At 43.3% G+C, this 14,829-nt stretch overlaps 1 protein-coding gene across 2 annotated transcripts in view; it reads right to left on the reverse strand.

The window, feature by feature from the left end:
* Positions 1-12,476, reverse strand: part of hpse (heparanase) — a 58,074-nt gene extending 45,598 nt beyond the window's left edge. For both annotated transcript variants that reach the window (XM_060935959.1, XM_060935958.1), the window contains exon 1: positions 12,157-12,476. In XM_060935959.1, the coding sequence (XP_060791942.1) occupies positions 12,157-12,422 (266 nt within the window). In that variant the 5' untranslated portion in view covers positions 12,423-12,476. The remainder of the gene's footprint in view (positions 1-12,156) is intronic.
* Between the last annotated feature and the right edge of the window lie 2,353 nt (positions 12,477-14,829).

Here is a 14,829-nt window from a genome sequence, read left to right on the forward strand (position 1 = left end):
ATACTGTTGTAGATTTGAAGTATTCAGATCAGCTCTGCATAAAGCAGCTAAATCCTCTCTCTGTCTCCTGGCAGAAAGCTCCTTGGTTTGCTCCCCTTGTGTCTCAATCACAGCTGGTATTCTGTAGAAAGACTTCTTTTCACCTTTCCCATCAGCTTTGTTAGAACACCCTAACACAGCACTTACCATTGTAGGTTGTTTGATGAACCAAGTGCATGAAATTCTAACGAAAACACCCTAGTCATTAGACACACTAAATGTGTCAGTGGCTGGCTGTAATAAACGCAGCCAAGGGACAAAACCATCAATCAGAGTCACTTTCTCAACATATCGCTTCCTTTCAGCAGGCTTCAGGGTTTTGAAATAATCTGCCATGTCCACAGATCATGCACAGACTTATCCATTATATCCACAGTTTTTTGCCAAGTCTCACACAGGTTTCTTTCAAGTCTACTGTTGGGCCAATAAATCATAAATAAAGCAGCTCAGATTTGTTTGTTTAAGTCGTTTGCCACTCCACTTTAATCTCGTGGGTTCACATACCGCTGCCGTTATTTCCCCCTAATCACGAGTTTGTTGGTCTTCCAATATGGCGCAGGGTTTGTTTACTTCCGGTTTCGGGTGACGTCAGTGCAAGGGGTCTATTATAATTTTTTTTTCTGATTCATAACAGAATGGAATGTTTATAGGAGTATTCGGAATCCTAGTGCAATAAATAGAATTAGACCTGAATTCAATTCCTAGCATATAAAAAAAAATATTACATGCTTGAAATATTCAGATTTTTCTATTCCATTCAGAAAATATTTTTCTGCAGTTTGTTGTAAATATCTACCACATATTAGGCTACAATATCAGTGGACATTTTATATTTTGGTTCGAGGAATGACATGCGATCTTTGACCTGGATTTTCATGTGGTTACAATCTCAATTGCCTGTTGACATTTATTGGTAAACTACAAAACTAGAAATTAATACAAATGATTAATACAACGAATGATTAACAAAATGTGAGCTACTAAAATACGAAAAGTGGGTAGAAAAAGATTTTCCGACACAGGTGAAACATTATCAGTTCATTTGTTGACAAACATTTGAATTACTGCCTCATTTGTGTAAGCACAGACTTCGATATATTTATATAAAAAGATATTTTGTACGAAATATAAGTCTATGTAAAATAAATTTTAAATAAAAACTATGTTTTGTTAACTTACTACCACATACCAATTATTATTACAGGGATTCTTGAGATGAGGGACAAAACCTGTCCGGGAGATAAAACTCATTGTAATTATTAAAATGTGTTTAGAAAATGTCAAATAACTTGATTAAACAATAAAACAACAACATATATATACTACAAAATGTTAATGTTTTTTTACACATATATTGTATTTTAAATAGCCTAGTGTGCTGCCTGAACCTAAAAATACCCATGTCCGAAAGCACGTTTCATGACTTCACAATACTTAAATAATTGTTTAAAGTACATTAAAACAAACAAAATTGCTACTGTGATCATGTATTTTAAATGAATATTCAACCTGCGTAGGAACCAACCATTTAAAAAATATATTTATGTACTTTTTACGGGATTGAAATCGTGTCCGGACTTTCTGTCAACACCATAAGATTTTTCTAAAAACGCAAAAAATCAGGCATTATAGTGGCCAACTCACATTCTAAGGACCCCTTTTCTGCTCCCTGTGTGGTGGACATGCCATGAGGGCTCTGCTCTGGTTAGTTAATATTTCACATATTTGTCTTAAATTATCTTCTTTTACAAAACCACCTATGTCACAACCATAGAGTGTCAACACCATGGTCGATAAAATTCAAGGTTTATGTGATTTTATTCAGAAATAAAAGTTTAATCTAACTTTATTTTGGAGGCCATAAGCAGCTGGTGAAAAACAAGATGGCTCCTGCAAAGAAAACACGTTATGATGAAAAGTTGAAGATTTCGTCAACTCCGTAAGACTCCATCAGACGTCAACTCCATAAGAAAATTTGTCTTATGGAGTTGACCACTTAACTTATGGTGTTGACAAATGGGACTTGAATGTATTATTTACCCATTTAATTAAATTTTATACTGTAAGATTGTATGTGTGTTCTCGTGCATAGCTGTCCTGAGCTTTATGACCCTTTCACACCCTGGTAAACGTGCATAATCGCGAGAACAGACTCTTTTGTTTTCTCTGTACCTTCTAGTTTCGCTGAAACCACCTTCCTGGTTCCTCCTGTTCTAGGGGGTGTATGGTCTGCTCTTTCATGTATAACAAAAACGACTCCTTATCTGGCGAGTTTCACCTTGTCTTGTCACGCAAGCTTCTGAATGTATATAAACCCTGCTTTTTCTATGTATCACTGAGCAGTGCTTGAATAAACCAGATTGATTTAACTCGTGTGGTTCGTTTTAGCCCTGCTCCAGAGCGCTCTTATGTCGACGCATCTGAACTAGGACAGACGCAGGTTCTAACAATTTGGTGACCCCGACGTGATACTCTCAATCAGGTAAGACATGTTTAATTGACTACCTGGTTGGCAGTAGTTTCGATTTTGTTTTCCCTGGTTCGAGTCCAGGAAGAGCGCGCTATACAAATTTACGACACATTTCCGTCTGTTCCTCTTCAGATCCGTCTGTTGTCATTGTGCGATGGGAAACTCGTTCCCTAAACCTGCGCCAGGGGAAACCCCGGCCGAGTGGATGACTAGGTGCGGTTTCGCTTATCATGTTTCTCCTTGGCTCGATAATTTGGCAGGTTGGACTGAGGCCAACCCTCAAATTCCTTCATATCCTCGTCAAGGTACTTTCGATCCTGGTTATCTTGCATCGGCCTATCGCATGATTTATGAGGGATTAGGGGACCCCGGCTGGGATCGCCCGTATATGCGGGATGGATATGCCAAATGGTATGATATGAAGAAGATTTGGGATAATTTTAAACAGGCTTATACTCCCCGTTCAGTCCTGAAATCCATCCCGAAGCCTCGGGCTGCACCCGTCACCAAGGAAACGGAGGAGGCGGCGCTAGGAAAATCCAAATCTCATTCTGCTCCTCCAGCCTCGTTAGATAGTAAACCTCCACCTTATAGTAAGGCTGGAAAAATTACTGGTAAATCGCCGTCAGCTGCAAAAACGATTCCTAAAATATATCTCGTAATTGTCAGCTTACGGGAGCTGATTACCGGTTTATTCTGCAAAATAAATTAGGAGGCGCATATGATGAGACAGCCCTGTTAGAAAACGTTCAGGTTCTCGCCCCCGTCAATGATCAAGCTGAAAATATTAAGGAAGAGTATGAAGGGGATGACGGTCGCCCGCGTCGGCGCACCGTGACTACCTTCTTTTGGAAGGACACGCCGAACGCACTGCAGCAGCTTCGTGAGCAGTTGACGCGATACCTGCTCGCCTTAAAACAAGCAAATAGAGACCTGTCACAGGTCACTAACTGCAAACAGGAGCGTTCTGAGCTGACGTCGGCTTTCTGGAAGCGCTTTGGGGAAGTTTGGCAACATTTGGGAGGTCTTGAACTTGATTTGGCAAACCCGAACCCAATGTTCTTGTCCACCTTTCTGTCTAATTGTCGCCCCGAAATTAAAACATCACTGGAGTGACCGGAATAATCTGGTCCTCCGTCAGGCCGGGGAGCGAGTACGCACGCTGGAGAGCGATGGTCTTTTAGACTGTAAAACGAATAAAGCATGTTTATCCGTCGTGCCGGGCGGACGAGCGGAGGGACGACAGGAGAGGGGTCGCCGAACGGGACCGCGCGGCGGGGGAGGGAGGAGAAATGGAAAGTGCCACTATTGTGGAAAAGAGGGGCACTGGATAAGAGAATGTCATGCGAAACAGCGAGATGAGCAGGAACGCGAGAAACCCGTCATGCGCGCCGGTTCAAGCCCCACAGGGCAGAGAGATTTTTCCCGCCCATAGGGCTGCCCTCAGAGCGATGAAACCCCGACCGTTGCTATGTTAAATCTTTTATTCAGCTCCCCTCTTAATGAAGATCTTCCCACTATTGTTTTATGCCTGGCAGGGACTGAATATCCTTTTTTACTCGACACCGGGGCTACCATGTCCTCAGTGGGGAGGGAATATGCGGGTCCTTTATCTACACGGTCTGTAAGCTCTGTGGGAATAGAAGGGGTTCCTTTCCATTCCAGTTGCACGCCCCCCCTTTCTGTTACTTGTGCCCTTGATCCTTTACTGAAGTTTTCTCACTCCTTTGTTTGCATGCCTGATTGCCCTCACCTCTCTTTCTCTTCCCCATAACCTTCTCAATGCTGCTTGTGCCGTTACCTGCCTCACACCCTCTCTTTCTGATCTCCCAGCTTCTCTTTGGGCGGAACATAAGGACGAGGTGGGCTTTGTTAACTGTACCCCTTACGAGGCGGTCATTAAACACTCTTCGCCAGTATATGTAAAACAGTACCCCCTTTCCCCAGCTAAACTGTCTGGCATTGATGATGTTTTATGTTCTCTCCTAGAGCAAGGTGTGGTCGTTCCCTGTGTTAGCCCTTATAACACTCCAGTGAATCCGGTGCAGAAGCCCAACGGCACGTGGCGTTTCACCCAGGATTTGCGTAAGATTAATGAGTTAATTATCCCAGTCGCCCCATTAGTTCCAGACGTTCCCTCTCTTATGGCCTCGATTCCGTGTGAACATGCTTTTTTCTCTGTAATTGATCTCTGTTCTGCCTTTTTCAGCGTCCCTGTGGGCCACGACACGCAGCCCCTGTTCGCTTTTACGCATAGGGGTAAGCAGTACACCTGGACCAGGTTACCTCAAGGGTATGTTGATTCTCCTGCGGTTTTTACAGCCGTAGTGAGGGACGCCTTGGCCGATTTGTGCCTCCCCTCGGGCTCCTCCGTGCTCCAGTATGCGGATGATCTTCTGGTAACGGCGGAGGATAAGGACATTTGCGCTACAGCTACACTCGCTCTCCTCTCTCTTCTGGCGCAAGAAGGTTTCAAGGTCTCACGAACTAAGCTTCAGTTCTGCCTCCCCACTGTTCGATATCTGGGTCACGATCTCTCCCAGGGCTCCCGCAGGCTCAGCCCCGAGCGTGTGCAGGTCATCCTAGACACTCAGGTGCCTGCCACCAAACACGCCCTCATGGCTTTTCTGGGACTTATCAATTACTGCCGCCAGTGGATTCCTGACTGTTCCACCTATGACAAGTGTCTGCGCTCTGCAATTCTGCACTCGGACCCTTTGACTCAGCCCTTGGTATGGTCTGACGAGATGTTGTCGGCCTTCAGGGCCTTGAAACAGGCTTTATGCTCGGCTCCTGCTCTCGGACTTCCGAATTACCGTTTGCCGTTTCATTTATATGTGTGCAACCAGCAGGGAACTGCGTCTGGGGTTTTGGCGCAGGAGCACGGGGGGGGTATGCGGCCTTGTGCGTTCCTCTCTAAAACTCTTGATTCTGTGGCACAGGGCCTCCCTGCTTGCCTCAGGGCGGTGGCTGCATGTGCTGTCATGGTCACGGACGCTGAACGGCTGGTTTTGTCTCACCCGCTCGTTCTCCACACCTCACATGATGTAGTGCACGTTTTAAAGAACCTCAGTACCCAGCATTTATCTGCGCAGCGTCGCTCTGGATACGAGTCTATTCTTTTGGCCACCGAAAACCTTACTGTTAAGCCCTCCTCCTCCTTTGATTCTCTCGCGCACGCGCTTCAGCGCCTCCTCAATTCACAGGATGATTCTCTTCCTTCTGAAACACACGACTGCATTTCTAGCATTCTTTTCGAGACAAGTATCCGCCCCGACTTACGCTCCACCCCGTTACTTTCAGGTGATTCACTGTTCGTGGATGGCTCGTGTTCACGCCCCTCTGACGGCGTTTTTGTGTGTGGTTATTCTGTGTGCCGCCTTCCTGATGAAACTGTTGAAGCTTTTTCTCTTCCTTTCTCCTCGGCTCAGGCTGCCGAACTATACGCTCTAACCCGTGCATGCGTTATTGCTCAGGACACAGACGTCACTATCTACACTGACTCACGTTACGCTTTCGGCGTTGCTCACGACTTTGGTCGGATTTGGGCTTCGCGTGGGTTCACCACTGCAGACGGTAAGCCCATTTCTCATTCTTCGCTTGTTACTGATCTTATTACAGCGTGTCTTCTCCCGCGCTCTTTAGCCATTGTTAAGACTCGTGCTCATTGTATTGGGGACTCTTTTGAGATCAGGGGAAACTCTCTCGCCGATCGCATTGCCAAAGCCGCGGCTGCCTCCGGTGTTTTTCCGCCTTCGCTTACTCTCTCCCTGGTCTCATCCAGCCGTATGATTAGTGCCGTTCTTCCGGACATTGACTTGATCTCCCTCCAGGCCTCCGCTTCGGCCTCAGACAACCATTTCTGGGACTCATGCGGCGCGCAGCCGTCTGACGGCGTTCGGATCGATGCTCAGGGCCGCCTTTGTTTGCCTAGACATTGCACTCCATTTCTCGTCCGCGAGTTTCATGGTCCCACTCACCGCGGCCGAAGAGGGGTAGTGGAGGATTTATCCAAAATATTTTGCATCGACAAAATACACACTGATGTACATCACATTCTAGACAGATGTTTAACGTGCGCCCAGAATAATCCATCTAAACCAGGCGCGGTACATCAGCACCTTCCCATACCTGACACGCCGTTCCAGGAATGGCAGATTGACTTTACTCACATGCCAAAACAGGGCCCCTTTAAGTATCTTTTGGTCATGGTCGACAAATTTTCACGATGGGTGGAGGCTTTCCCCTGTGGGAAAGAAGACGCTCGCACGGCGGTAAACAAATTGACGCAAGAAATCATTCCGCGTTATGGCCTCCCGGTAGGGATAGACTCTGACAAAGGGACGCCGTTCACCTCTAAGGTGACCCAAGAACTATGTAAGGACCTAAAGATCCATTGGCGTTTCCACATCCCGTACCATCCACAATCCTCCGGCATTGTGGAGCGCGCAAATAGAACAATCAAGGGTAAGCTGCGCAAGGCAATGCAAGAAACCGGCACTAAAAACTGGGTACAAATTTTACCCTTAGTCCTCGCTGACATGCGAATGACCGCTCAAGTGGCCCTCGACAACCTGTCTCCGTATGAGCTCGTGATGGGCCGGCCTTTTCCTACACCCTGGCGCAGAGGTATGCAGGCTATAGGAACGAGTGATCTTGATGTACATCTCAGTGAGTACGCCGTGGGTCTCATGCGGGTGTTTGATGAATACTGGACGAGACTAAATTCCAAAAAGCCTCCCATTCCTGAGGCACCCACTCACCCCTTTGAGGTAGGGGATAAAGTGTTGGTAAAGAAATTCGCTAAATTAGGCACTCCTCTAGAGGAACCACCCTACAGTGAACCCACGGATGTGCTCGCTGTAACTCGAACGGCTGTACTAACTGACCTTTTTCCACAGTGGATTCATGCCAGTCGAATAAAGAAGGCTCCAATGTAATAGAAATCTATATTGTTGATGCTTAACAGGTTTTTGTGTTTCAGAAAGTTGCTGTGACAATAGCTGACGGCCTTTTCAGGGATCCCTTTTCCAGCATCCGGAGTGATCCGGTTTCGGCTGATCTACAAAGAGGGGATGGTCGGTGCGTCCCGCAGACTTCTGGGCTAAAGAATCTGGAAGACACGTGAGCCTGGGCTACCTTCAACTATCTACATCCTGTGGACACAGAAAGAACAAAGTCAGTGACCAGTATGACTTTCCTTCTGGTATTGGTCTTAGTGCTTGGAGCAGGGAATCCCGCTCAAGCCAGCCACGAGGACAACGTTTTTTGGCGATTTGCCAATTGGACTGCTAAACAACATACTAATCAGTCTTGTTATGTCTGTCAATACGTTAGAGTCTAAACTGTAGTTATACTCTGTAAACAAAGTATAAAAGAGGGGATTGTAAGATTGTATGTGTGTTCTCGTGCATAGCTGTCCTGAGCTTTATGACCCTTTCACACCCTGGTAAACGTGCATAATCGCGAGAACAGACTCTTTTGTTTTCTCTGTACCTTCTAGTTTCGCTGAAACCACCTTCCTGGTTCCTCCTGTTCTAGGGGGTGTATGGTCTGCTCTTTCATGTATAACAAAAACGACTCCTTATCTGGCGAGTTTCACCTTGTCTTGTCACGCAAGCTTCTGAATGTATATAAACCCTGCTTTTTCTATGTATCACTGAGCAGTGCTTGAATAAACCAGATTGATTTAACTCGTGTGGTTCGTTTTAGCCCTGCTCCAGAGCGCTCTTATGTCGACGCATCTGAACTAGGACAGACGCAGGTTCTAACATATACATTGACATTGTAGTTTTATTATTTTATATTTTAATAACATACATTCATTCAATATGAAATACACAGAAGATAATTATTTCTTTTGTAATACTGAATTCAGTCTGTATGTACTGTGTGCGCGTACGTGCGTGCGTGTGTGTGTGTTCATTATGTGAGAAATAAGTAAGTTACAATACAATACACGTTATGTTTTCCATTTAAGGTGCTTAAATAACGAAGAGCTTTTGTATTATTTGAACATTCATATTTGTTGAATATGGTATAATTATTATTATGCTGATTTCAATCTGCCTATTATAAGGAAAGTAAGTCAAGTACACACATGTATACATGTACATGTTTTGAGTCTCTCTCTCTCTCTCTCTCTCTCTCTCCCCTCTCTCTCTCTCTCTCTCTCTATATATATATATATATATATATATATATATATATATATATATAGTATAGAGAGAGAGAGAGAGAGAGAGAGAGAGAGAGTCTCAAAACATGTATACATGTGTGTACTTGACTTACTTTCCATATATATGTGTGTGTGTGTGTGTGTGTGTGTGTGTGTGTGTGTGTGTGTGTTCATGCCATGACATTGGATGAGTTCAAGATTTTCAGAGATGTTTACATTCAAAGGCTGAATTACTGAATGTTCTGAATGTTCTTTGTCCATGATCCACATATTTGATGAGATGGACTGTTCAAGAGATTAGAAAAGTCTACTGCCCAGTTACTGTTTTTAAAGTGGGTGTGAGTGCAAAAAAATGAGTTTTTGAAGTTCAATGGTCATGGTAAATGAAGTTATACCCTGTTCTCTTCTAATCCGTCAACACCGTAAGATGTGTGTCAACTCCGTCAACAGCTCGTCAACTCCATAAGATGAGTTTTCTTTTCATTTTTGTTTTTAAAAGGAGATTTTATTATATTGTCTCAGATTATCTCAATAAAAACACTGCATTTCCTAAATGAATTTGTAATTTTTATATAGCTGAATACCATTGTCTGTTTTTTAGATTAAAAACTAAATGTGAAAATGTATATTTCCCCACTAATAATAAGCGACAGCTCCATAATTTATTTATTTTAAGTAATCGTAGTAGTTTGAAAATGTGGATAGATCAGCACAGATTAAAATTATCTCCAATATTCAAAAGAACTGCAATAATTTTATTCAAAATACATATTTTCTAGGTTTCTGTGTGTCTTATGGTGTTGACAAAATTCCATGCTTGTCCAGCAATCATGACAAAAATGTTAAAAATGTTAAACCTGGGAGATTGTATTTTGACAGCATTAAAAGGCTAACATCTGGGGCAACTATAATATATAAATATATTTTGGAAAAATCAACATTTTATTTTTAGAAATTAAAAACCCATTTTATCCCTTGTCTCAAGCATCCCTGATTAGCATTATTATTATTTTTTAAATAAATAATAATCTGGGCGGCACGGTGGTGTAGTGGTTAGCACTGTCGCCTCACAGCAAGAAGGTCCGGGTTCGAGCCCCGTGGCCGACGAGGGCCTTTCTGTGCGGAGTTTGCATGTTCTCCCTGTGTCCACGTGGGTTTTCTCCGGGTGCTCCGGTTTCCCCCACAGTCCAAAGACATGCAGGTTAGGCTAATTGCTGGCTCTAAATTGACCGCAGGTGTGAATGTGATTGTGTCTATGTGTCAGCCCTGTGATGATCTGGCGACTTGTCCAGGGTGTACCCCGCCTCTTGTCCATAGTCAGCTGGGACAGGCTCCAGTTTGCCTGCGACCCTGTACAGGATAAGCGGCTACAGATAATGGATGGATGGATGGATGGAATAATAATCTGGATGTTGATAATTGTGGAACGGTGTCGATGACTGTGGACAAAGGTGTCAATACTTGCGGAATGGTGTCACGTGATATGATACACCAAGTAATCTTGTTTTTGTTTTTTCCAGTGGAACTTTTCATGCACAATTTACATATCAAAAGTCTTTTCTACTTTTGCAATGGTCAAATAAGGTGTCGATAATTGTAGCCACCGCTCTATTAAGGATCTGTAAAAGTCCCCTGAGTGAGTGAGTGAGTGAGTGAGTGAGTGAGTGAGTGTTTACACTGGACACATGTGTCCAGAGCATTTTTTAAGGATTTTCCACTAGGAGACCAACTGGTCTGGGCAATACAATCACAGGCCCCAGAGTCCATGCGGCTGCACCGCTGCGGCATATTCTGTGATGCAAATTGCCGCATTACGAATCCTCGTTTCAGCCAGCATAATATCAACATAGTTAATGCAGTGCCAAGTTACCATAACTTCATCATATGTATGGTAAAATACTAAAATTACACTGAGTTTAAGTTATTGTTTTATCAACTTTCATAATATTATGTATTTTAAGAAACAGTGAAAAATAAGAAATAAGAAAATCTTCAATTTTATTGCTCAATGTGAAACATAGTATCAAGTAACTGTATATTTAGTCTATAATTTGGAAATTGGAACAGTCTTGACAACCCAACTTCAATATTTCTTAAACATTCCAATCCAAAGAAAACAGTCTTATGAATTTGGACCAGCAATTCAAGCATCTCCCATAATCCCATTTCAGTTTTACCTTTCAGCATCAATCTAACATAACTTGGTTTAAAATTTGGTCTCCCAGTGAAGCTGGTTTGGCATTGACTCATTGTTGACTTCAGGAAGCACAGCACCGACCTAGCCCCCTCTACATCAACAACGTGTATGTGGAGAGGGTCCACACCTTCCGGTTTCTCGGCGTCCTCATCTCCGCCGACATCTCCTGGTCAGCAAACATTACAGCAGTCATTAAGAAGGCTCAGCAGCGGCTACACTTCCCGAGAGTCCTCAGGAAGTACAACTTAAGCTCCAACCTGCTGCTGACCTTCTACCGCTCATCCATCGAGAGCATGCTGACATACTGTATTACAGTATGGTACGGCAACTGCACTGCTGTAGACAGGGAGAGGCTCCAGAGGGTAGTTAAGGCAGCACAGAAGATCATTGGCTGCCCTCTCCCCTCCCTGATGGACATTTACACCTCCCGCTGCCTTAGCAGAGCTAAGAATATTATCAAGGACAGCTCCCACCCTGGCTTTGATCTGTTCGACCTGTTGCCCTCAGGGAGGCGCTACAGGTGCATCAGGACAAAGACAAACCGATTAAAAAACAGCTTCTTTCCAAAAGCCATAACCACCCTGAACTTGGATATGCTCTGACTTTATAGTCTATTTATTTTACTATTTTACTAATGTATAATGTGCAGTACTTTACAAGATGACTCTCTATGCAATACTTTTATAATGTGCAATGCCACACTCCATAATGTGAAAACACAACACATACACCTCAGGACTGTGCACCTTACACACAGCACATACACCTCAAGTCTGTGCACCTTACCTTACCTTGCAATACTTCATAATGTGTAATATTTTATCTTATAATGTGACTCTCTCGTGCAATAATTTATAATGTGACTGTCTCTGTGCAATACTTTTATAATGTGCAATACCTCACTCCATAATGTGTAACAACACATACACCTCTGACTGTGCACCTTACCTCCTTACACACACACACACCTTTTTTTTCCTCTCCCCCCTTCCTCTCTCTCTCTCTCTCTCTCTCTCTCTACGCGCTGTTTGCACTGTTATTGGAGATGCTTTAATCTCATTGTATATGTGTATAGTGACAATAAAGGCATTCTATTCTATTCTTCTACTAGGAGACCAAATCTGGCCACTGGGAGACCATTTAGTCTTCCAGTAACTATGTTAAAAAATGCTCTGCATGTGTCAGAAGAACAGCACAGCTGGAAATTAAACTGCATTTGTTAATCATTTCCAGAGGCAGGACTCTGGATCACGTGCTTTAATTCACACTCACCCCAGAAGATACATGAACTTCTCCTTCGCTATCAGACTTGCATCTATAGTCACAGACAGAAACCTTTCGTCCACTCTTCTGGCTACACGAGAAAGCTCCAGGTCTATATTTACCGACTTTAAAACCACCGCCGAGACGAGACACGTGTTAAAAAGGAACTGTACAACAGCAAAAGTACTGAAATGCGCATAAACAGCGCATCTGCTCCCAGATCTCGGATATCCGATCATCATCATTATTATTATTATTATTATTATGATCATCATCTAAAGGACACTACAGTATATCTTCAGGGATGCGACCCTACACACACACACACACACCACTCTGAGCGCCAGTACAGGATTTCCTGCTTTTATCAGGTCTTACAAACAAATAAGGCGTGGCTGTCATCTGTGGGTGTGGTTTAATATTATTCATGATGTACCAACGGATTGGACAGAATATTAATGAGAGCCACGCCCATTAAGTAGTGTTGCAATGCAGACAGAAGTAAGCAGTAGGCTTTCAAAGTGGGGGTCACACACTGACTGGCAGCCTGAGTGCATTATGTAACAAAAAATAAATTACCATTGCTAGTTCTAAGTAGCTTAGAAACCGGCTCTTCCATTATTGCTGTTTCTTCCAAGTTTTCTTGATGTTGTGTTCTAGAAACAGCACTAAAACTTAGCTTCGAAGCCATAAAATGCAACTTTGATGGGAAACAATAATAACTTGCTTACTGGCGGCACGGTGGTGTAGTGGTTAGCACTGTCGCCTCACAGCAAGAAGGTCCAGGTTCGAGCCCCGTAGCCGGCGAGGGCCTTTCTGTGCGGAGTTTGCATGTTCTCCCCGTGTCCGCGTGGGTTTCCTCCGGGTGCTCCGGTTTCCCCCACAGTCCAAAGACATGCAGGTTAGGTTAACTGGTGGCTCTAAATTGACCGTAGGTGTGAATGTGAGTGTGAATCAGTGTGTCTATGTGTCAGCCCTGTGATGACCTGGCGATTTGTCCAGGGTGTATCCCGCCTCTCACCCGTAGTCAGCTGGGATAGGCTCCAGCTTGCCTGCGACCCTGTAGAACAGGATAAAGCGGCTAGAGATAATGAGATGAGATGAATGAAATTGCGTACCTCTCTTCACGTCGAAAGGAGGAAAGTTTACTTGTTTTGACATGGCGAATTATTAACACAAGAGGAAATACTTGTAATTCGCAACTAAAAAGACTGCAGCTACACTGGCAGCTTGACCATGCTTTCTCGTGTGATCGTGTTGCGCTTGCGCAGAACTGTTTTTTTTTTTATATTTTTATTAGGAGGCAAGGCACATCAAAACAGGAAACAATGTCAAATCAACATTCAGTACCCCATCCCTGCACAACAATCTACAAAATACACCTATCAATACCACAGAAATACTATGCATCTCGATGAATTAAGAGAAAGGCATACAGTCTACCGCCTAGGATTTTTTTTTCATACAAACAAGAACAAGACAAAATAAATAAATAAATAAATAAATAACGAAGTTCTATTATGTAATAATTAAATATTAAAGCTGCAGAGTACAAATAAAACCAAAAGGCAAAAAAAAAACTAAAATAAAATAAATAAATAAATAAATAAATAAATAAATACATAAATAAATTTTTAAAAAAAGGGAGAGAGAGGGTCCGTCAGTTAGGGGGCAGAGACTGGAGAGAGTGGAAGAATGTAAGAAAGGGAAGCCACTTGTTATAAAATTTAGCAGAGTTACCGTTCACTGAATCTCTGATCTTTTCCAACTTTAGAAAAGACATGACATCATTGAGCCACTGACTACTCGAGGGAGCTTTAGTCGACTTCCAGTGGAGTAGAAGGTGGCGTCTTGCCAGTAAGGAAGTAAAAGCTAAAATATCTAATTGATGAGAGGTAAACCGGTTGGTCCTCTGGGAGCCCGAATATGGCAACATGGGGGGAGACTTTTATGGTCACTGAAAGTATTTTAGACATGGTATCAAAATAATTCAACCAGAAGCAAGAGAGTAGCGGACAAGAGTAGAACATATGGGTTAAATTGCAGGATGAGGCATGACATTTGTCGCATTTGTCGGCAATACTGGGATAGATTTGAGACAATCGAGCTTTGGAAAAATGGACTCTAAACAGTACTTTAAACTGTATAAGTGTGAGACGAGCACAGGATGAGCTTGTGTGAATTTTCTTAAGAGCAATGTCCCACCAGTCATCCTCCACAGGGCCATGTTAACCCTTGCCGAGGCCCTGGGCAGACACCCCCCCGAGGCCCCACCCCCGCCTGTTGTCAACTGCGCTCAGCAAATTCACCCCCTCAGACGTGCCTGTCTAACTAGGCACAGAAACTTAAACAATGACAGTGGCACAATTAGAAATACTATTGAACGATAAAACTTTATATCCATTAACACCTATTTAATCAAGAAAAAGCAATGGTGAAATAGGCAATTGCATGGTGAAAACATCCATCAGACATCACGGTTAACAAGTCTGGTTAACTAAAGTTTAGCCTCAAGAAGCCTTTGAATGAGTGAGTCAATGAACAACATGTCAAGAACATAACCTAGGCCTACAACAGTTTCTTTAGTATTCAGAACAAGAACATTCATTTGGTATATAACCGTTCGTTTTCATTTTGGAATCCAGGCGACTTTTAACTTGTGAAAACAAAGAGCGATAACAA

Source organism: Neoarius graeffei, chromosome 12 (genome assembly GCF_027579695.1).
Source record: "Neoarius graeffei isolate fNeoGra1 chromosome 12, fNeoGra1.pri, whole genome shotgun sequence".
NCBI classification, from domain to species: Eukaryota; Metazoa; Chordata; class Actinopteri; order Siluriformes; family Ariidae; genus Neoarius; species Neoarius graeffei.